The sequence below is a fragment of the Penicillium cosmopolitanum genome (genome assembly GCF_028827165.1).
Source record: "Penicillium cosmopolitanum strain IBT 29677 chromosome Unknown utg000008l:1.0-4398992.0:1.0-4402845.0, whole genome shotgun sequence".
In the NCBI taxonomy this organism is placed as follows: Eukaryota; Fungi; Ascomycota; class Eurotiomycetes; order Eurotiales; family Aspergillaceae; genus Penicillium; species Penicillium cosmopolitanum.
Genome location: NW_026622678.1, coordinates 4,088,408 through 4,110,422, shown reverse-complemented (window position 1 = coordinate 4,110,422; position 22,015 = coordinate 4,088,408). Strand labels below are relative to the sequence as shown.

Below are 22,015 nucleotides of genomic sequence, written 5' to 3'. Positions count from 1 at the left end.
CACTGTACGAGGGATAGTACGCGTGTAAGAGAGGACTCAAGAAATTTGATTGATGATACTCAATTGGGGAAGAGAAAGTTTATGAGTAGGTTAAGTTCTTGATTGATATCCCTAATATTTGCACCCGTTCCAAGGCTCTAGTGGGGGAGCCGACAGTGGCCGCAGTAATACTGGCGGTGTTGATTCCTGTATTTTACATTATTTCCTTGAAAATCGAATATTTTTAGTATGTATTTGCTATGGTAAAGTAATTACTGTCGCTTCTCACTTCATACAATTATTTGGAAACATCAAAGCCGAGCCGACATCGAATAATATTCAGAAAAAGCCGAAGACGAATGAACAAAATCCATCTTGGTATGCAGCCTTAGACCAGTGAATTATCCCGCTTCAGATTATGGTCCGCACGCATCCATTGAGTACGAACTATAGTATGATTATAGTTGGAACACCTGTGTCGGCAGACGGATCGCAAGGGATGCATTCCGCAACAAAGTCGCTTTTCCGTACCGAATGACTTTGACTTCATGCATCGGGTCGAACCTCGATGGCTCAGGGAAGCAGACAGAGCCATCGCCTTCCCAAACCTCGCTGGCCTCCATGCTGATGTCGACTGGTACCAATTCCTTGACGGACGGACTGTGACCCGGAACCACCGAGGGGATGACTCGCAAATTTAATCCCTGGATGGTTGTCTCAACTGCGCCCTTCACTCTTTTTTCAGGCTGGAAATTAACTTCAACGACCTTTTGACCTACTGGTCTCTCCACGTATCCGTGAATAACCGTCGATCCACTTTTCAACACTAAATCCACGTTCCCAAGTTTCTTAGGGAATCCGAATTGCTCCCGACCGCAGGATATTGGCGAATCATTGTCTAGGATGAGGAAAGGAAGTAGTCAAATGTGTCGCCATTGTATTTGACTTTAACCGAGTGGACATACTCATTGTATGGGCCGAAGGATGTCATTGTGTGCTGCAAGATCATTACTGATACCTGTGGTTCGTCCTCAAGCTCTAGCATGTCCGGCACAAGATGGCGCACACATTGAACGGATGTGTGATAGGAAACGGTGAGAACGGATTCACTTATATAGTCACTGCCACCCACAGGATATGGAGGAGCATACTGTGGAATGGCCGTGTTGGATACCGAGAGTGAGCCAAATGGCATTTTGGAGAATTTAGAGCAATAGCAATATTTTTCTGCGACAAGAATATAATCAATAGCTGGTTTATCCAGGGTGGAGGTAAGTATAAATACATTTAAGCTACAGAATGATGTCGTGTGCTAGAACCAAATGCTGTCGATGAAGGTCTGGCCACATTGTAAAACCATGGAAACTTGGATGCGCGACAACAAGTAGGTCGAATTTGGTCAAATAGGCTCATATTGTAAGTGGTCTAGACAATCCAGTGAACTCCGATTTGGCAGGGAAACCCGGTAGCCAACACCTCACCATAAAAGGGGATCAGCAGACTCCTTTGCGGCTCCATCATGGATAACTTTGTAGCAATCCTAGCAACCGTACTCCGTAATGAACTCCATTGCAATTTCTCGACCCTTCATTGGTCTCCCGCCTTACACCGCGCCACCCGCCATGTGGAGTGGGAATCAAATGAACACCCCAGGATTCACTCAGCGGTCCATTGCAATGTTTGATTTGTTTTATGATTCATGGAATTGCAGCAAGACATAGCAGCACGAGTCGGTAGCAAGATTTTATATTGCAATATACGTAAGCTATCGTGTGTAGAATGCTACAGGACCATCAATATTCCAGAGCCCTCTTTAATACTACAAGCTATTTGTTCTTGGTATTAAGGAGAGTGTAAGTGGCGAGAGCAACTTCGAGACGTATTGTTACTGATCAGAGAGATACGAGTATCTTGGTGAGTGCCACTTCAGGGCTGAAAGCCAACAGTGAATCCCAAATGGTGGATGTCTCTCTCCTATCTCCTAACAAATGTAGAAGACGCATTGATTATCACCTTTATCATCGATTAGTGCTCCGTAGAACAGTTTCTATCCCTAATGCCAAATCCAGTGCGAAGATCTCTCCTTTTTTCTGGCATAATGCGGTTCAAATTCCCGCCGCTTTGGTGTACTCGTACCCCTGATTGCAGTCTTAAACACCCTCCATTTCCTTTCTGACCTGCTTTCTGTCCATCATAAAATTACCTTTCGTTTTATCCGTCAAATGCATTTCAATATTCACTCTGTCTCTATGTTGCTCGCTAGTTTAGCTGCAGCTGAGACCCTCTCTACCACGACTTCTCCCTCTATCACTCCCACTTCAGCTCCCTACTCCTCCGCCCTCTCAAGCCGTGTATCTACGACCCCATCCCAATCATGGTCCTCAGTCGCAGCGGCCGGATCTTCTCAGGCCGCTAGCGGCAACTTGAACCCCGATGATTTCGACTGCGTATACGAAAACTACGGTTGCGATTGGACCAAGTCCGAGTACGGCTACGGTGCCGACTACTGCGGCTCCTCGCCATATAAGGCTGGCCATAAGCTGTCTGATGGCGGTGTGATCCTTGCTGTATCCAAGGACGGCAGTGGAGATTGTGAATCGAAGAAGCCAATGCTGTACAGTTCTGGCCAATGAACCCTGCAAGCGGGGTGAGAAGTACTTAGAATGCCATCGAGCTTGATCTAAGGTATGCAGAGTTTGAATATTTCCGGGATGTATGGTTATTATGATTTGCCATATGTTGACCTTGTGTACACTGTCCAGGTATCCGCGATGATATTATGGAGGTGTATGAACGGGTATACCTACTAGCCAGCCCTTGCCGTGTATACTCTTTTCTGATTGACGCTTGTTCAGAATTCATAAAGCCGCAGGATGTTTCAATGATGCATTATACTAGATATCACTAGCAAATGTCGATGTTAAAAACCTGTAGGTACCACCGGCGGAGAAAAAGGCCAGGTCCAAGAAACATTACATTTCCAGATGGCCCAAAATTTACACTGATTAAGTGTCCCAGTTATGTTCAAAAAGTATCCTCCACATCGCGATGAATCAAAGACATTCCATGGGTGGGAAAGCTTAAATCATATCCAAATGCGGGGAACTGCTGACCCGCCGACCCAGGGTCGCAGGGTAGCATGATAGCAAACGTTATACTGGTAGTACGGGGTATACGTTCATTAGTCGAGTAAAACCAACCAAAGAATAAAAAAAGTGAATTGATTGCGGAGTAAACTATGGACAGGCGTCACGGTGATGTCACCACCACAACTGTGGGGAGTTGGGTGGGACCGGATCAATCAAAGAATACCGCATTGCAGAGAAAAGAAACAGAGAAAGAAAGAAAGGCCGAGCTTCAAGTCGATAAAGTAGTCGAGTCTTGAGACTGTATCCCGAGCCAGTCAAAGAAAGTTGATCGCAGACGTAAAAAGAAAACGAGGACGAGTCAGAGCAGAGCAGCAGGTTAGGTCAGGCAAGGCGCGGTGAAACAAAGACTGCGGGGTAAGTCCAAAGTATGAAGCGCACGCTGGTTACGAAGTTGAAGTCGGGGAGCGCGGGTCCTCATCTTCCTCGAGAATGCCCTGTTCAATGAGATCTTCAGGTTGGGGGCGGTTCTGAATTTTGTGCTCGAGGTTATCGGCCAACATATGTTTTTCCAGTTCGCGGGCGTGGGCTTGGAGAGCCGGGGCGGCGTTTGTGGCGGGGAGAATGTTGCCTTTTGAGTAGTTAGCGAGTATTACCGTGATGGCTGTCGATGTCATGGGGATAGAGAAGGTGGCTTAGTGTTGATGAGAGAAATGAGAAAAATGAGACGGTATAGGCATACGCTCGATCAGTTCCTCGCGCTCTGGTCGCTTCTCCAGGTTCTTCTTTAGGTTATCTTGGGTACGCTGGCGATCGAGCTCCTGGCGAGCGGCTTGAAGAGAACTGTAGTAGTAGTTGGTTAGGAATGAAATCGACGAGAAAAAAAATACTCAGCATAGCATTGGAGATAGGCGTACGGAGAAATGTTTGTGTCAAGCAGAATGTGACGGTCCTTCAGGTCCTGAACGTCGGGGCGCATCTGGAGGTGCTTCTCCAGCGAGTTGCGGCGCTCGTGGGGGGCGGCGCTGAGAGGAGTCTCGTCGACGCTGGCCATAGTGATGGTGATTATAGTAGGATTGGATAAGAGAAGGACTAATGTCAACTATTGTGAATGTAAAAGAGAAGGAGGGAGGAAGTGTAAGAAAAGAAGAAAAGAAGAGAAGAAGGTGTGAAGTTGAAGTTGAAGTCAAGTGAGGCGGACCACGGGACTGTCAGCTGACCAGCAACAACAGCAACAACAGTGCACAACTGGCGATCTACAGGGAATATTGGAATATAAAATATAAGAATATAAGAATATCAGTACTAGATGAAGAGATAAATTCATGTAGATTCAAGAGAGATCCACTATCTAAGCCGGCCCAGCTCATGGGCGACCAGTACCCACTCCCAAGAAAAGCCCACATCAAAGTCAAAGGCAAAGGCAGAGGAAGAGGCACAAAGGCAGTGCCCAGGAATATACCTCCAGTCATCCGTCACCTTCATCACATCACATCACATCACGCCAAATCTGCTGACGCTAGTTCATGCAGTTTGGGGTCATCGCGACCGATCATGTGGGGAATCGGGATGTGGAGGAAAAGCTTCATGCCAAATGAGATGCCATGGGCCAATGGAGGATAGGGGGGAGAGACAGCAACAAGTGTCAAGTGTCAAGTGTCAAGTGCAAGTGCAAGTATCCCCCTTCCACGATGTCCTGTTGACAGGAAAGAAGAAGACGAATTCGTTCCGTTCAGGTGGATATGCAATGGTTGTACAAAAAGAAGACTCGGTCTGTCGAACGCCTTGAACGATATCCAAAAATAAAGAATTTGTCCAAAGGAAAAGGGGATCGACAGACCCGCCCGGCTCTTCAAGGAACCCACAGCTTGCCCCGACCTCGTCCATTGCCGCGTGCAGCACCCCGACCAGAACCTCCACGACGCCCACCACTGGGTGGCCGGCGTGAGGCACCCGAGATGTTTCGGGCCGCTCCTTGCTGCGTGCTCAGATCGACCGGGGGGGGTCTTATTGGGACCGAACGATCGGCTGAAGGAGTTCGGGTCGATAGGTTGTGTGGGGACTTCGATCGGAGCAGTCTCGGTCGTGATGGGTGCGGCTGGTGCAGGCGTGGATGCGGAAGCGGGCGCGGGTGCGGGCGCATTCTTGGTTTTGCTCTTTGGGGCGGCCTTGCGAGAAGAAGAACCAGCCTTGGCTCCACGAGGAGGGTTGTTACTACCTTTTCCACGACCTCCACCTCCACGGGGCACGAAGACTAGTTCATCTTCCTCGCTATCCTCCTCGTAGGAAAGGAGGGTCTTCGGTTGGTCCGCGGTGGGTTGGGTCTGAGTCTTCTCAACGTATTTGCAGCGATTCTTGAACTCGCGCTCTTCGTACTGGATGGCTGTGCGTAGTTGAACAATATTCTTGACTCCGATCCCGAATTTCTGAGCCCACACCTGCGTCGCGCGGTCGTTGGTGACCAAGATGCAGCCCTTGGCGGAGTTTTTAGCATCCGGCCCGCCATGGAGTCGCCACAAGAGAGCGCTCAGCAACGGTCGCAAAGTAGGCGGAGCGACCGGGATGATCGACCCGGATGCCGTGCGCAGATGTCCCGACTTGGGTTTGTCCAATTTGGCCGTGCCATTCTCGTGCTGAGCGCACTCCGGGCTGGTGCGCGAACTGCGGGAGGATGTGCGCGAGCCCGGCCCGCTGGGCGAACCGGCGGACTCGATCGATGCAGCCTCGGCCTCGGGCTTAAAGTTCAACTTGCTCAGCAGCATCTGCGAGAGATCTGCCGGGTCGGCTGTGCCATTGGTTTCCTGAAATCCGGGTGTAGAGAGGGAATGGTCCGCTTCGTTCATCAGGTCGGGTTCTTCCTCGAATTCGGGGAGAAAGAATTGTTCGGCATCTTCCCAGTGCTCGTACTGTTCCATCGGTCCTTGGAGGGTAACGCGGTCGGCGGTAATCTGATCTTTGCCGGAGGTGACCCGGTCGAGGAAGCGAACGGCCTCACGGGCATTGATGGCGATTTGCGATCCCGCCCGTTTCATGGCATGAAGGCGTTCGAGGGCTGGCGGAGAAGAGTGTTAGATCAGCATAGTATAGTGCAGGGCAAGCAGGGGGAGGCTGGCGATCTCGCTGGTTCAAGTGAGGCGAATTCAGCAGAGAATGATCACTCACTGTAAAGAGGGACAATGAGGTCGATAGCCCCGTTGGTGGTCCATTTCTTGATTTCGCTGATGTTGGTGGTCAAAGCCGTCTCATCCACGGCGCAGTGAAAAACCTTGCGTCCGGTCGACATGACGGTAGGAATGAGGAGAAAGGGGGTACTAGTAGAGGGCAGAAGTGCCCTATACTGAGGGGGTTGAGGTGTTGACAGCCGCAACTTGGTGGAGGACTGGAGTCAGCAGAGAAGGAGGTTGGAGTTGGGAATGTGGGGGCACAGCGGGCACAGCGGGCGGCGCGGGTATGGTGCATCGAGCAGAAATGCATCAGACTCGGGGGTAGTCGAGAACAGAAATACTCACGAGAAGGTATGAGTGGAGTGATCGGCATCTGAAGCATATTTGGAAAGGAAAGCATTGAGAGACTCGAAGTTCAAAGGAAGTTGAGAGAGCAAAGAGAGAAGAGAAAGAATGAAGAGAAGTGAAGTATGGATGACTAAGCGGGGAGTACAACTATTTGATGGGAGGAGTAGTATAGTAGTACTACTAGTAGTATTATCAAGGCAGAGATGATGAATTTGAGTAGAAATGAGAATGAGGATATGAATTGAGACATTTTAATCAATGCTACTTAGGTATGATTAAAAGTTCAACTGTTCTTGACGGTGAGTGGTGAGTGGCAGTGGTGAGTATTGACTCGGAGGGATATAGTGCCCGTAGTCACGATATATAAACAAATGAACTTGAACTTGAATGATAAACTTCAATGAGCTGGGAGATACGCTGAGACTAAACCGTAATCGTAACTGAACAGAGTGGTGAGTACTGAAATGGGATATGTGAGTAAGTGAGTAAGACTGCTAACATCTATGCAGTCTCGCCGCCGAGTAGTGTACAACCTCCACCCTCCACCCTCCACCCTCCACCCTCCACCCTTACGCCTTCACCTTCTTGATGAGTCCATCTGACTCCTTAACTCTCTGTGCCCATTCACTAGAGACAGTTAGCATAATCGATTAAGAAAACACCCCTAGGTAACTAATACTCACGTCCAGCTGCCATCATACACCCGGCGCAGGTTCGCATCTCCATACTCCGCCTCTCCCAGTGCAGTCTCAATGATCGAAGCAGTGACACCAGTGCCACAAGAGCTGATGATTGTCCGACTTTCATCCACCTTATTATCCTTAAAGACCTTCCGGAGGTCCTCAGCGGGCAGATAAGTCTTCGTCTCCGGATCGAGCAGTTGTTGGAAGGGCAGGCTACGCGAGCCTGGCACATGGCCCGAGGACAGACCCGCTCGAGGCTCAGGATCGGTACCAGCCCAGCGACCATACGATCTCGCATCCAAGATCTCCACCTCCTCGGCACCCTCCTTTCCATAGTCTCCAGCCAGCTCCTTCATCTCGCGGAAGGAAATCACCAACTTCGAGTCATAAGTCGGGACGGAATACTTACTCTTCTCGAACTGGGCTGGCTCCCCACTTTCCGTCGGAAGACCCTGCTGAGTCCAAAGACGATAGTTGTTCAAGATGTGCACATTGGGGTGACCGAACACCCGCAGGGTCCAGCCCACACGGGGGGCAGAGAAGATACCCAGCTCAGCAGTGTCGTACACAACCACCTCGTCATCACGACGGATTCCTAATTCACTCATGGCCTCGGCGAATGTCTCGCAGGTCGGAAGCATGTGGGGATAAGGTGAATCCTTGTCTTTGATAGCATCGAGGTCGAAGAATCGCGATTGCGGGATGCGAGATTGACGGAAGGACTTAATTCCCGTTCGACCCTCGGGGTCATTTGGCATGAACCATGCTGCACAGAGCGGGATAACCCTCGGCGAAGTGGAGATTTTGGTCGGTGGGTTCTTCTTCAAGGCTTCGTTCAGTTGTATAGGGGTGACCAGGTATGAGTTGAAGGAAACATTGCGGGTGGACTGACGGCCAGCAAAAGCCGAGACGGGGGCGGACATGGAGGAACGAAAGGCACGAGTAGGCTGCACAGAACGAAAAGCCATGGAAGCCATGGTTTCGGGGTGTGAGTCGGATTAAATGTAAGAAGAGAGAGAGGAGGAGAGGGGAAGTGGAGGTGGAGGTGCAAAGTGGAGGCCGAAAGGGAAACTGCGGAGAAGCGGCAGCTCATGTGATGATAACAACATCCACCACACACGTGCTTATCTTTTCACATCACAACATCAACACTCTACTACACTCTACTACACTGCTGCAACATGAAAGTCACCCTTAAGGAATGGAATGCCATCGCCACTTGGCACTGGGACATCCCAGAAGATGAGGTCTGTGGTATCTGTCGCGTCCAGTTCGACGGCACCTGTCCGACCTGCAAATTCCCCGGTGACGATTGTTCCCTGCGTATGTCCCACCTAGAGGCAATCTCCAATTTCTCCCTGAAACATGACTAATGCTGATCCATTGCGCAGTTCTCGGCAAATGCGGCCATTCGTTTCATATGGTGAGACTCCCTCCCTCCTGCCTGTGGGCCTGTGGAACTACCCGTGGGACTGACCGACTTCTTCCGAATAGCATTGCCTTTTAACCTGGATCCAACAAGAATCCTCCAAGGGGTTATGTCCAATGTGTCGACAAAGTATGTCTCCAATTCTTCGGACAATTTCTATCTCATCGAAGTATAGTCTAACAACATTCAGAATTCGAATGGAAACAAACTGAGGAGTCGGAAGAGGCATAACCCACTACTGCATGCATGGTTCGGGCGGAGTTCATTGGTGCAAGGATACCCTTTCTTTCTTTTGTTGCATACTTTCTATGTATTTTGGCATATTTTACATCAGGCTACCCTAGTCTAGCTTTGGGATGGAGACAGCTCTTATCGTCTGCGATTAATAACGAACTGAAGATCAATTATTCAAAAAGATGGATTCATAATATCAAACTGATATTGCGCGACTTGAGTGGAGTACAAAACTTGACGTTGAAATCTTCCGCCTGGAAATGGATTGAATAAAACCTCCATCAGTACATGAAGCAATCCGGAGGTCAAATTGCGTCATATCGAGGATCGTCTTCCTCCCTTCGTAGAATGCCAAGCCTTTTCAGCCCTATCGTGATTCTCCTCATCCTTTGCGCTGGAGATCATCTCGGCACGCCGACGACGTTCAACCCCTTCCGGATCGATTCTGCATAAAGCAGAATCAATCTCTTCCCGTGTATAATCGTAGCCTTGATCCCGGAAATGGGCATAGAGTGAGTGTTCTCCAAAATAATCAATAGCTCCATCCTTAAGTTCAATTGACACTATAGCGTCGAGCTTGAACCTCTAGCGTTCTCGTTCAGCTTCGGGATTGGTCGTACGGAACTGATTTCCAAGACGACTTCGATGCGAATAGAGAGCTTGCCCTGTCATTCTGAATCCTTTTTTTCTGAGCACTTTAAGGACCTCTTTTGGACCTAGATGACGAGATAGATCTCGGAGAAGCGTATCGAGATCTTCGAGTTGAACTTGTGGGTTCTCAGATCGAAGTCTTTTTGAAGCAATGTATCGATTGAGTGTCGATTTGGTGACGTTAATGTCGTACTTTTCAAGAAGAAGACGGCTGATATCATTCGCTGTAGATCCATGGTGAATGAGATCGACAATCTCTTGGCGATGTGGATCAAGAGAGATCGAGGGCGTCATTGCGTGTGTGAATAGCTTCAGAGAGTGTTGGTGTAGATAAGCAGTGTCAGAGATAGTGAAAATGGCTGGCCAAGATGGAGATGGGATGTAAACAAACATAACGTGTAGCCGGTCGTGTTCTCAATGCCCTCATTTGCTAGTATCTAGTAGTAATTTATAAGGGCGGAATAGCTTCAAAAGGGGGCAAGTGCGGCGAGGTTGCAGCGCCAAGAGGCTTGGTTGAATATAAGCCAGTTGACAGGTCCAAACTGCAATTACACTTTCCCTCGCAGCTCTCTTCCAGTACCACCACACTGTTTTCAAGTTTTTTCAAACACCCCAGGGCTCAGTACACTAAATACACATATTTGTATTCTCGCGGTTAGTCCTAAGTTTTACCATTCAATCGTATTATTCTCACTAATGTCAAGTAGTCTACTGATTTGATGGCTTTAAGTCCACCAAACGCGACGATGGAACATGGAAACCTTGGAACTGAACAGCCCTGGAAGATGATATTTTGATATTGCTAATTTCAAGGCGGATCAGCTTCTCATCTAATCCATTGGTGAAACCCCGTCCATGACCGACACTGAAATAACACTAGCAAGAGGGCCTTTAAAGCCCTTGTGGCCCCATATAGAGTACCATGTGATAGCAATGATCAAAAAGCCAGCAAAGACCGCAAAAGCATAATTGATGGTCTCAGCGGTGACAGGGAGATACGATGGCATGCAAAATAGAGGAATTGCAAAAGCGGACCAACCTTAACATAGAGTTAGAGTTAAAAAGGGTGACAATACCATCAGTAGTAAGTGGCTTGAGTAAGGGCGACATACAGAGTGAAACGATATTGCAAAATACCCCAAGCTTCCCGAGCGAAAACTTTCCTTTCTTAATGTCCTTTCGACCTCCGAAGAGAGAGGCTGCGATCGGAATCGCATAGCTCACTGTTAAGAAAATAACACCGGCAGAGGAGAAAGCGTTAAATGCTGTCTCAGAACCAAAATAGATGCAGCCCAAGACGATTTGCGTAACCATACTCAGCATCATGGCGTTCAATGGAACTTTCAGGTTTCGATCCACCAACCCCAACAATTTTGCACCTGGAATGCCGCCGTCCCGGGCAAATGCCCAAGTACAGCGCGAGGCTGCTGTTGTGCATGCGATTCCACAGAAAAGTGCTAACACTATTAATGGAAAGAGAAGAAAAAATGTGCCAATGGGATCTCCAACGGCTGACAACACGATTACAGGTACTGGCTGGCTAGAGGCTTGTTCAATCAGAATGTGCATATCTGGAAGCACTGCAACCACAGGGATGAGAAATAGAAGGCCCGCAATGGTGTTCAGTAAGACGGTGCCGATCATAGCTCGAGGAACCTGGACCTCAGGGTTGCGGACTTCGTCGCACATGCTGTTGGAAAGGAGGAAAATTGTTAGTGCCATCAATTCAAAAATAATTTTAAACTTTAGGGCCTGAGACATACGACGTAATCATGCCAGTGGAGGATGTGGCATAGGCTGCTTGTAGAAGGCCAACAAAGAAAGCCCATCCTGAATTCCAACCTGACTGAGGCTCAAACTCACCAAAGATATAGCCGGCAGAGTGACGGCTTGTCTTGGATCGTACTAAAATACAAACCATGAGCGCAACTAGACCGGCAAATGTCCAGAAAATACTAATAGTCTATTGACATTTAGTAAGCTTGAGTGTTTTGCATCGTCAGCTCAGGGGAGTGACCAACATCTAGTATGGGAAGCCACCGATTTCCAAGCGACGACGTCAAGTTGCATAAAACAGTTATTGCAACGAAGATTAAGAATACCTGGTAGTCCGAAGCATCAAAAACCCCGACCCCTGACTCATTTTGAAAGACGTTGACGGAGGCAATCAGAAATCCCGTTGACCCGAAGTTCACAGCCAAAGTTATCAAGATATTTCCAGCGAGATATGCGAACCCGCAAATCCACGATATAGGCCTTTGCAATTTTCCACTCAAAAGCATGAAAGTTTGATAGTAAACTCCACCGGCTGTGGGGTGTGCGCTGGTTATCTCGGCAAGGGAGGCAGCGACACAGAGTATGATCATTGATACAGCAACCCACCCCCAAATTATGGTTGCAGGTCCCCCGTTGATTAAAGGGTAGAAGAGACTGGTTGCTAGACCGTATGGTATCGAAGCCAGAACGAAAGACATAAAGGCGACATGTACTGTTGACCGATTTCTCACCAGGCGATCAGTGTTAAAATCATCTGTCGCAGATTCTGAATCTTCCATTATTTGGCCCTGCCGGATGCTTTGCGTCTGGTTGTGACGATTGAAGCATTTGGAATCTTCTGTATCTTTGTTTGGGTCCATTGCCTGATTCCTGGTCGAAGATTCTTTGCAAAATGAAGCGGCCAGGGCGAGAAATGTCCAACCAGACTGAGTAGTAACTGATGGATATTAGGATGATGGTATATTCAAGTTCCACTTCCTTTATCCAGGTGCAGAATGTACAAACCCTTGCAGAAATATGTGTCAATGTTTGTCTTTGAATGATATCCAGTATTTGGGTGAGAAGATATGATTACAAGACCTATCTTTGAATAAGTTGCTCATTATTGGCCGGCCATCGTATCTCCAGTAGACCCGCCTGCGCGATAATCTGCCTATTTGGGATTCAAACAGCACCTTAATTTACCCCGCAAACGCTGTAGATCTCAGCTCGCCATCAATTTCCAACTTTGATTTAGTACATCTCAAGCCACGAATTCAATTAGAATGTATCATTTACTTTTAGACTATACCCTCAGATAGTTGGATGTAAAACTGCCAGGAAAAAGCATTCAATGTACAGCAACTACAGTAACTACTCTTCACCCAACTGCACCATTGGTGTACTCCAGGACTGACGACAACTTGAAATTCGCGAGATTACTCTGCAGTTGGCATAAAAGAATTATTCACTAACCAATTATCGTTACAAAGTCTAGAGCATTTAATATATCCATCCAGAATACCTCGAGCCCCAGATCAAGCCGCCTGAATATTTCTAAAATCACCGAGTGCACTTGAAATACCGGCTCTGACAACTTCGATGCGCTGACTTGCGAGACTCGGTCTAAGACAAACCGACGAACGCGAAAGACCTCCCGGACCTCAAGACTTTCTTCCAGTTCTGGGATCACTGAGAGTGACGTGGACCCGACAAGCAAAAGAAGCGGATGGACACAACAAGTCCCCGAGGTATCCTGAATCTGTTCTAATCGGAGTATGACGTTGCGGCCGAGCAACTTTACCCACCGTTCACTGCCACAGGGGGTCTGCGATAAGCAATTCCATGACTTTTCTTGATACAGGGCCCAGGAATCCTGGAGTAACGACTCATTGCCAAGTATTCCTCCCATCAGAGTGAATCGCCGAAGCCGAAGATTTCGGAAAATATAATAGAGTTGGTACATGGTAGCATACATATAAGCCTCTGCTACCAGTAAGTGATGAATAGCCGGGGTATTTCGATCCCCGGTGCTAGCTATTTCATGTAGCGCAGGAAGCCTCATCTTCCAAATATCACTTTCCAATTCGTTTAGAGTGCCGAGAAATCTATCCAAGGGATTGCCAATTGATTCAGGTCTTGAGCCAACGGGATCAAATGATCGGGCTTGACGGATGCAATGAACAGCTCGGGCAAACAAAATTTGAGGACCAGCAGCTATTCCAGTCCATGGATGAGGCATGATTTGAGGAGTACTCCCAGGCAGAAACATGTGGGAATCGTGAAGGGGGCCAAGAACCGGCGTTGTGTTTGCGATCAAGTCGTTGTGGACGACAACGTCATCATGGACCGAACTTATCACCATTTCCCAATAAACGAGTGCTTCTTTGAAAAATTTGAGGATCTGGCTGTCACATTTCCGTCGAAAGTTCGGTTCATGAATTGCTTGCTGTATGGCCTTTAGATGGACGATGCCAAGATCCGTGACGACATGCCAGCTGGTGCTTAGACCAAGCATGAAAATCACAAAGATGAGTTCCTCATCCCAGCAAGAAGTTCGCGACAAATCTGCATGTAAATGCTTGATTGCTAGGGATTGGTACTCCATGGCATTTTTTTTTCATGGCTGGGATCTCCCGAGATATCTTAGCGGCTGCCATACTTGACATCGCATAAAACATTGCAGCAGAGCCTTGCCACCTGTCACTAACAAAGGAGCGAAAGAGATTGTGTTCTGAATCGAATGTTGAGAATATAGGACAGACTACGATGAAATATATCGCAATCAATTCACTATGAATCTCAACAAGGCTACCACTCAAAGAAGTGCGTTCATGATGAAGAGACGTTGGGCTTGATGTCCGAGAGATGGAGGGACTATACTGTAGCGATTGAGGAGATTCCGGTATATCTGCTGGGTGGTATTCAGCCTCATTGGGGCCGTCGGAATTGGTGAACAAATCCTCAGATCTATGATTCGAAACATAATTGAAGCCCTCGGGTGAATGCTGTTCGTAGTTTGGTTGAGAGATGGCAGGCGATCCAAATGTCATCGGTGAAAGAGCGAAACAGTCCCTAGGTGTAACCCCCATGCTCATTAAATTCCAATCAATATCGCTGCCGGTGAATGTCGGGATTATCTCCGGTTGTTCTCCGGCGATATCAATTGATCTTTGACTGGCCTCTTGGCTGGCCATGTCAATGTGCGAGGAAATGTCCGTGATATCTGGAATATAATGTTCTCCTGAGAGCAGGAGCCCTGCATCAAAATGTTCCAGCTCATGATCCTGTGATGCGGATGCAGCTTTCGGGGGTTGAAAGCTCTCATGTTTTCTTGACCAACGAACCCTTGGACGTATCGCGACGCCAGAGCATGTTATTCCCTTTCCGTTGCATCGGAAGCACGAAGGTCTTGTCTCATCACACTTGATCTAGATTTTACACGTCAAAACGACTCATGCATATTTCGATCATCTCTTACCTTTCGGGATTTGCATTCGACGCATCCTAGGCTTGACTTGAACACAGGGCGACGTCGTCGCTTTGGAACCGCAGATGAGGTTGATCGCTGCATTAATTCCATCTTTTAGCTTTTACCTATAGAGCTTCCGGGATATAGTACTCGGACTCGGAGGAATGATTTTGAGATCTATTTAATTTTTATCATACTTATCTCTTCAAATGACATGGAAATCTTTAAGAGGGGGTGTGCGGGGTATCCGCCAATCGTGGCTTGTAGGTTCTCTTGTTATGTGTACATTTCCGGGATGAGCGGAGCTTTGTCTTTTTCATATTTCGTACTCAGTAACGTGGATGTAAGTACAAAGCCGTATTTTTACAGAGACGATTAAAATCAACATTCCCTGCTATCTCATTCGACCCACAGTTGCTTTCGGCATTGGCAAGGTGGCCCAATTCGCGCTATGATATTTCAGCGAAGATAACGTCGTTACTAATTTGGGCAAGTGTTTCGATAGACTAAGATGCCAATTTGCTACCACTTTGATTGGTTGTATCAAACAAAGGGGAGTCGCCTATCTTGATTGGGTTCAAATAGTGGAGAAACGCGGGGAAGATAATATGGAGGATTCAGCGGCATGAGAGAACGATTATATCAATTCACTTTCCAGATCGAATAGGTTTAGCTGTAAATTACTGAAAAGGCTGTAAAACTACCAATCCCGTTTGACCTCGAAAAGGCATTTGGGCGGCCCTGTCTTGCATTGAATTTGGCAGCGCTCATCGCCTTTGTCAGGGTAGGGTATAGCCACCGTCAACTGTGAATTCAGCACCAGTGATAAAAGAGCTCGCGTCGCTGGCAAGAAATGTGTAGACTCCTTTAAGCTCTGTTACATCACCTACCAATGTGTTAGTTCATCGTAATTTAGTTTACCATCATTCCAACTTGTACCTTGTCGCCCCATGACCGCCATTCGACATGCCTCATTGATCGATGCCGAACATGTGCTCATAGCTGTGTCTATGTAACCGGGAGACACAATGTTTACTCGTGCAAAATATCGCCACTCACGAGCTAGACTCCGCCCGAGATGAATAGCAGCGGCCTTGGTGGTGTTGTAAACAGTATGGTCAATGGGAACGGTAACAACTCGCCCGCTAATGCTACCAGTTATGATAAAGTTCCCGAATCCCTGTTTTTTGAAGATAGGCTCAATGCATTTGGCACAATAGAAAACACCATCAACATTTACAGCCATCTGTTCATGGTATTCCTCGAGAGTTTGATCCGCAATGGACTTGGGGATGGCGATTCCGGCATTCGCGACGAAGACATCGATGCGACCGAACTGTTTGTAGATGGCAGCCAGCACCTCATTCACCTGAACTGCGTCCGTCACATCGCATCTACGGTTCACGATGGTGACACCGCATCGCTGCGCCAAATTAGCCGCCCAAGCCTCTAGTTCTGGTGTTTCGGAGCGACAAGCATTAACTACGCTGGCCCCTGCCTCGGCTAGAGCCTCCGCAACAGCACGCCCAATCCCACCGCTAGCTCCGGTGACCACGCATACTTTCTTCGAAACTTTGAACTGGTCCATGACGTGATCTGCTATTTGAGGCACATTGCGCAAAGAGCGCGGCCTGACGCACTCTTCAAATGACATTGACATGATGAACCAGGTGCATGGGAGGAAAACGTTAGAATCCAAAAAAGGATTTCAGATTGATCCTGGATGAGGCTTTCTCATTAAAAGGTAAGGCAAGCTTGTCAGGTGAAATCCTGGTGACTTTATATGAATCACTATCGCACGATAAATAACCGTTTAGCTTTCGCCACAATATTTCGATATGAACCTCTGCTGCCTGATTTCGCGTTATAGCGCCGGGATTTGACAACTAGCGCGGTTAATTCATTCAATTTGGTGGATATATCTCAATGGCAAAGACATTAACGACCCTGTTGATTCACACATGAGGACAAGCAACACCCAAATGAAACTCGGGGCCAGGATCCGTGGCATGACCGAAGACCTTCTTCCCGCATTCGCATTAATCAACATGAAGTTACTATGTTGGGGTTGCTCCAACGCCGACTGGCCCTGGAAAAGTGAGTTGGGGGGCCAAATACCCAATTGGAAAGATATGGCGAAGTGTATTTGATTGGTGGGTGGGGATCCTTGTCGGACGTTTAGGGCGTGAAACCGACGAATAAAGTTGAATAATAATTTGCCCAGTGAGCAATGGCCGCAATAAATTGACTTATTGAGAAGCTTCGAAGATTAGAGTTTTGCGCAATTCCCAATACCTAAATCAGAACCTCTAACTTCAGTCAAGTATTTCTACTCGCGGGATGGTTCACAGGAATCTTTATTTCTCAAGCCGTTTACTCCAATTTCCAAGAGCCAGATTTCTACGCCTCATACAACCTTTTTATTAATCTTCACACCCGCGTGGTTGAATTGTTTCAAAATTCTTCGAGATTGAGGAGATCCATTTTCTGAAATCCTTTGTTCCGCTGTCTTTTCATACAAGATGTCAGGCTCCCCCGAAGGAATCTACGAGCCGGGGATCGTGGATCCTGGAACACCCGGGCCCAATTATACCTCTCCTTATTGGCATATCGAACCGCATAGGCATGCGAACCACCAGTCAGCTTGGCCAAAAGGAATCGTTGATGTCGTCATAATCGGATCCGGAATTTCTGGTATGACCTTGGCGCGCACGCTCACTACGAAGCCCGGCCTGGAGGTCGTTCTTGTCGACTCCAGGCAACTATGTGCTGGTGCCACTGGGCGAAATGGTGGCCACATAAAAACTATGACCTTTGCCATGTGGGCGGAGCGCAAGAAGATATTTGGCCTCAAAGAGGCCATCCGGATTTCTCTCTTCGAAGACAGTCATCTAGAGGCTATGCATGCTGCGATGAAGGAAGATAACATCGATGCTGATCTTGTCCTTACGGAGGGTATTGAGGCATACTACGACCAGACAACATTTGACTACGCTATAAAATCCTTGGAAGAAATGCGTTTCCATATCCCGAAATTAGCTGCAAAGCACAGGGTCTACACCGATCTGGACTATTTGCAGAAGGAGTTCAAGGTATCCCCACGTTGTATAGGTGCTATTGGTGTTCCCTCTGCCTCTGTATGGCCATATAAGTGGATTACAGGGGTCTTGGGAAATCTTATTGATACTCAGAAACTCAATGTTCAGACAAACACTACAGTGTCTTCAATCCAGGATGATGACTCGGATGCTTCTGAGTTTGCCACTATCCATACCAATCGTGGAAGTATCAGAGCCAGGGACATAATACACGCTCAGAACGCTTGGATTGGCCATCTAATACCAGAGCTTCGACCATTTATATCTCCTGTTCGTGTGAATGTGGTACATTTTGATTCTGTCCAGGTCCCTGATAATCCACATATTCCTGTGGTAAACAGATCTCCATTCAGCCTGGATAGTAAATACTCTCTCTGGCTCCGATATGGTGAAAAGGACTATGATTATATAATTCAACGCACCGATGGAGGTCTCATTGTTGGTCGCGCTTGTACCGGACGAAAGACAACATCCGATGATAGTGTGACGGATATATCGCCCATGCAGCATTTACGCGGGTTTGCTGAGGAGGCTCTTATGTTTACCCCTGAGAAAGGATCATCTACTCATATAGATCGTCAGTGGTCTGGAATAGTGGCGTTCACTCAAGATGGTGTGCCATTTGCTGGCCGCCTGCCTTCAAGTTTTACAGGACGCAAACACCAATGGGTGTGTGGTGCCTACCATGCAACGGGTATGATCAAGGCCTTTAGAACATCGCAAAATTTGGCGGCAATGGTTTTGGGCAAGGGTGTAAGTGAGGACTTTCCCGAATCAATGCTGGTCACAGAAGAGAGAATTCGCAACCTCCAGAGGTCCTTGGATGTGGGAGGCTACCCGGTTCATGTTCAGAAGCCCAGACTTTGATAGAATTTATTTATTGCACTTCAATCTGTAGCCAATCTTCTACTATAACCTTGTTTGGCCCATATATTCATTGGAAAGCTTTGCGGATTAATACCTTAGACTTAAATGAATGTGTTCCACGTTCCAATTTGGAAGCAAACTTCAGTTGTATGAGCAAGAATAGGATCTGATTTCTTTTACTGAAATACCTAGGTATGTAGTGACACAACTTGAATGAGGGTGATTCATGTATTACCTCTTACAAGAATGAACATCAATGCATGGAAGCCGCGAGATGGAAAAATATCAAGAACGGAAGGCAGATCGAGATACAAAGCTGAAAGTACAATGTTGACGGCGAACAAATCACGGGGTAAATTTCGGATGTCCGCTCTCTCTAGATCTATCAAACTTATTGAACAGACAAATCTCACATCTTCTGCACGGTACATCGGACTGACTATATGTGCCATTATACCTTATGGTCCATATTAAATGTCTATTCATATTACTTTCATTCCGGGGTTAGCGAAACTGAGAGGCGCAGCTTCAAGGAGCTTCCAATTTGAGGTTTGAGCATAGGGTGTCTGTCAATAAAGCTTCGCCTGTATAATGGACCTTGGGATTTTTTCCACCAATTCTCCATTGTGTGAACTGAGGGGTAATCTAATGGAATGGGTAGATCATGCGAGTAATCACGATATCGTTAAGCCACTGGGCCCGCTGGCATCGCGGGGCTCCTCGAATCGGAGCGTTGGGTTTTCTAAACACTGCATTATAATTATCCCTCCAACTTTGCACGATATTGCTTCGTCTCTTGGCAAAAACAGAGTTTCGCGATATCTTACCCAGTTAAGTAGCAGTTCTGAGAGCCGTGAACAACTTCCGAGCCAACCTTGGGAGATCGAGAGGATAGCTGAGCTTATTGGTCAGGTACCTGTGATATCCCCTATTCCATCAAACTAGTAATGGTAATGGGAGTCCAGATAATCTATGGGAGCATAACACAAATAAGTAAACATCCCCATGCCAGTCATCAGCTTCCTCCATTTTCGATAATTTTTCACTTCTCACAACATCGTCTTTGAAAGAGAAGATCTGTTTTGTCATCATAAAAATGATTGGCGCCCTACGAAACCAATTCAGCACTTCTGCCACTGGCGTTAAGATGGAGGAGTCCCCGAAGAAGACTGTTTTGGAGGGCAACCTGCCTGCCTCATGGTATACGGATTCTACATTCTATGAGTTTGAGCGCCGTGCAATCTTCTCCAAGCACTGGCTTTTGACTACTCATCGTGTCCGACTGCCTGAAACTGGAAGTTACCTTCGATTCGAAATCGCCGGCTTTGACTTTTTGTTGGTCAAGAACAAGGAGGGAAGCATCCAGGCCTTCCATAATGTGTGTCGTCATCGCGCATATCCCCTCATCGATAAAGACGCACCAACAGAAGGCAAAAGATCAATTCTCTCTTGCGGTTATTACGGTAAGTATTATAGTTCTGTCAATTCGAAACTTTCAACCACTGACCCATTCCCAAAAGGCTGGTCGTACAACCTGAACGGGAACTTGACCAAAGCTCCAAAGTTTGAGGAGTTGCCTGAATTTGACCGCAGTGAGTATGACCTCTTCAAAATACACACACACGTCGACAAGGTCGGATTTGTATGGATCAATCTGGATTCGTCCGAAAATCCTGTGGCTTGGGAAGACCTGCATGGTGGAACGGACGAGCAGCCAAGATTGGTTGACTTCAGCTTGGACAAGTATGTCTATCACAGGACCTGGACCACCAATGGAAAGTATAATTGGAAGGTAGTAGGGGAGAATTACAATGAGGTATGTGGCGTACCTGTCCTCCGTGATTACCCAGTGCTAACGTAACCATTTCAAAGTGTTATCACTGCAAAGCCAGTCACCCAGGTATTACCAAAATTACCAATCTGGATCGCTACTCGGTAGAACCACACTCAGGCCGCTTTGAACATTTCCCACCTAACCGAGACGATATCAAAACGGAAGACTTTGAGTATTTTGGGAATGGTGCTTTTACATACAACTTCCCAAACACATCTGTCAATCTGTCCACGCCGTACTTCTTTATCATGCGTGTTGTCCCAACTAGCTCAAGCACGGTGACTACGGAATATCAAGTCTATCGCAATCCTGCCTCTTCTGAGGAGGTTTTCCAGCGTGCGGCTGACTTCTTCGAGGGTATTGAGCTAGAGGACTACGACCTATGTAATGGTGTTCAGAAAAACCTCAACTCCGGTGTCTATGTGCACGGACCGTTGCATACACAACGAGAGAGCGGGGTTCTATATTTCAAGAACTTGGTAAAAGCACAATTGGAGGCTCATCTTGAGCAAGAGGTCGCCACCGGTCGTGAAATCTGGCCAGCGAGGCGCGAACAACAGCTCCACAGCAAGGTGGCGGGGGAAGAAAAGGTTCGCGACGATGTATGTGCTTGTGGCTTGAAGGGAGGATGTTCATGATTCAAGTCTCGGCTTTCTAAGTCTTTTGAAATCTCAATTCCGTCATATCGTTCAACACTCCTTTCTTGTAATATCCGTATGAGACTCGAACCACTTAAAGATGTCTTTCATTTGAAAGATTGCAGATCATACAGAGCGTAATACTTCGCCAGACAAAATTGTCTTAGTGTCGAAAAGCCTCTCTATACTGGAATTATATGCGGTCCACGTATTGTGAATGTATCTTCACTGATAGGAACTTGAAATTAACTTGAAGTGGGTCGAAACTCTATAATTCCAGCTTGGCTACTCCTTTAGGACTAGACTAGCGTGGCCTTATAGTTAGTGTTTCTTTGTACCAATTGTCAAAATCGATTGTCACCCGCTTCGAAATATAGCTCTAGTTGCTGTAAATTCCAGCAAATAAGACAAGTTAAGCAAATCCACACATAACGGACAATTAAATGGAGCAAAGCGGGCTCTGATGGCCACGTATACCAAACCCACCCCGCGTTTGAGCTATCTCGGGTCTTCGCACCAAAGATAGAGACCTCCCTCGCTTATACCATTATCATCTAGGCTGATGAAACATGAAAATTCAATTGCAATATCGCGAAGCGTGGAGAAGAGTGATTTGAGAACATTGTCGAGAGCCTAAGGCCTCAGTGCTGAGTCATCCCCACGCACCACCCTTGAGTAGATATTCTCATCACTTCTACCACACCATCCAGTGCCTCTGCTTAATACTAACAATATTATCGAGCTCTGACTTTGAAAATTCGAACCCAACTTGGGTCA

The 22,015-nt window shown here is 47.2% G+C and overlaps 11 protein-coding genes across 11 annotated transcripts; 4 read left to right on the top strand and 7 right to left on the bottom strand.

The window, feature by feature from the left end:
- Positions 1-437: 437 nt before the first annotated feature.
- Positions 438-1,174, bottom strand: N7509_008085 (uncharacterized protein; the record flags this gene model as incomplete). Its single annotated transcript, XM_056632722.1, has 2 exons — positions 438-877; positions 1,090-1,174. The coding sequence occupies 2 exons, from the start codon at positions 1,172-1,174 to the stop codon at positions 438-440; spliced, it is 525 nt and encodes a 174-aa protein (XP_056488273.1).
- A 1,027-nt stretch (positions 1,175-2,201) lies between these two features.
- N7509_008084 (uncharacterized protein) lies at positions 2,202-2,612 on the top strand (the record flags this gene model as incomplete). Its single annotated transcript, XM_056632721.1, has 1 exon — positions 2,202-2,612. The coding sequence occupies one exon, from the start codon at positions 2,202-2,204 to the stop codon at positions 2,610-2,612; it is 411 nt and encodes a 136-aa protein (XP_056488272.1).
- Positions 2,613-3,511: 899 nt separating this feature from the next.
- Positions 3,512-4,119, bottom strand: N7509_008083 (RPEL repeat-containing protein; the record flags this gene model as incomplete). The annotated part of the gene is made up of 3 exons (XM_056632720.1): positions 3,512-3,696; positions 3,808-3,908; positions 3,983-4,119. 3 exons carry the CDS (start codon positions 4,117-4,119, stop codon positions 3,512-3,514), a joined length of 423 nt encoding a protein of 140 aa, XP_056488271.1.
- A 598-nt stretch (positions 4,120-4,717) lies between these two features.
- On the bottom strand, positions 4,718-6,348 carry N7509_008082 (uncharacterized protein; the record flags this gene model as incomplete). The annotated part of the gene is made up of 2 exons (XM_056632719.1): positions 4,718-6,117; positions 6,228-6,348. 2 exons carry the CDS (start codon positions 6,346-6,348, stop codon positions 4,718-4,720), a joined length of 1,521 nt encoding a protein of 506 aa, XP_056488270.1.
- Positions 6,349-7,146: 798 nt separating this feature from the next.
- N7509_008081 (sulfurtransferase) lies at positions 7,147-8,237 on the bottom strand (the record flags this gene model as incomplete). The annotated part of the gene is made up of 2 exons (XM_056632718.1): positions 7,147-7,204; positions 7,261-8,237. The coding sequence occupies 2 exons, from the start codon at positions 8,235-8,237 to the stop codon at positions 7,147-7,149; spliced, it is 1,035 nt and encodes a 344-aa protein (XP_056488269.1).
- A 204-nt stretch (positions 8,238-8,441) lies between these two features.
- Positions 8,442-8,920, top strand: N7509_008080 (anaphase promoting complex subunit 11; the record flags this gene model as incomplete). The annotated part of the gene is made up of 4 exons (XM_056632717.1): positions 8,442-8,583; positions 8,652-8,683; positions 8,755-8,818; positions 8,880-8,920. 4 exons carry the CDS (start codon positions 8,442-8,444, stop codon positions 8,918-8,920), a joined length of 279 nt encoding a protein of 92 aa, XP_056488268.1.
- Positions 8,921-10,404: 1,484 nt separating this feature from the next.
- On the bottom strand, positions 10,405-12,285 carry N7509_008079 (amino acid permease; the record flags this gene model as incomplete). Its single annotated transcript, XM_056632716.1, has 4 exons — positions 10,405-10,613; positions 10,687-11,264; positions 11,338-11,537; positions 11,596-12,285. Coding segments are annotated over 4 exons (1,677 nt in total), but the record flags the coding sequence as incomplete, so codon positions are not given.
- Positions 12,286-12,800: 515 nt separating this feature from the next.
- N7509_008078 (uncharacterized protein) lies at positions 12,801-13,937 on the bottom strand (the record flags this gene model as incomplete). Its single annotated transcript, XM_056632715.1, has 1 exon — positions 12,801-13,937. One exon carries the CDS (start codon positions 13,935-13,937, stop codon positions 12,801-12,803), a length of 1,137 nt encoding a protein of 378 aa, XP_056488266.1.
- A 1,643-nt stretch (positions 13,938-15,580) lies between these two features.
- Positions 15,581-16,461, bottom strand: N7509_008077 (uncharacterized protein; the record flags this gene model as incomplete). Its single annotated transcript, XM_056632714.1, has 2 exons — positions 15,581-15,687; positions 15,741-16,461. The coding sequence occupies 2 exons, from the start codon at positions 16,459-16,461 to the stop codon at positions 15,581-15,583; spliced, it is 828 nt and encodes a 275-aa protein (XP_056488265.1).
- Positions 16,462-17,323: 862 nt separating this feature from the next.
- Positions 17,324-18,766, top strand: N7509_008076 (NAD(P)/FAD-dependent oxidoreductase; the record flags this gene model as incomplete). The annotated part of the gene is made up of 1 exon (XM_056632713.1): positions 17,324-18,766. One exon carries the CDS (start codon positions 17,324-17,326, stop codon positions 18,764-18,766), a length of 1,443 nt encoding a protein of 480 aa, XP_056488264.1.
- A 1,096-nt stretch (positions 18,767-19,862) lies between these two features.
- N7509_008075 (aromatic ring-hydroxylating oxygenase subunit alpha) lies at positions 19,863-21,238 on the top strand (the record flags this gene model as incomplete). Its single annotated transcript, XM_056632712.1, has 3 exons — positions 19,863-20,229; positions 20,287-20,582; positions 20,639-21,238. 3 exons carry the CDS (start codon positions 19,863-19,865, stop codon positions 21,236-21,238), a joined length of 1,263 nt encoding a protein of 420 aa, XP_056488263.1.
- Between the last annotated feature and the right edge of the window lie 777 nt (positions 21,239-22,015).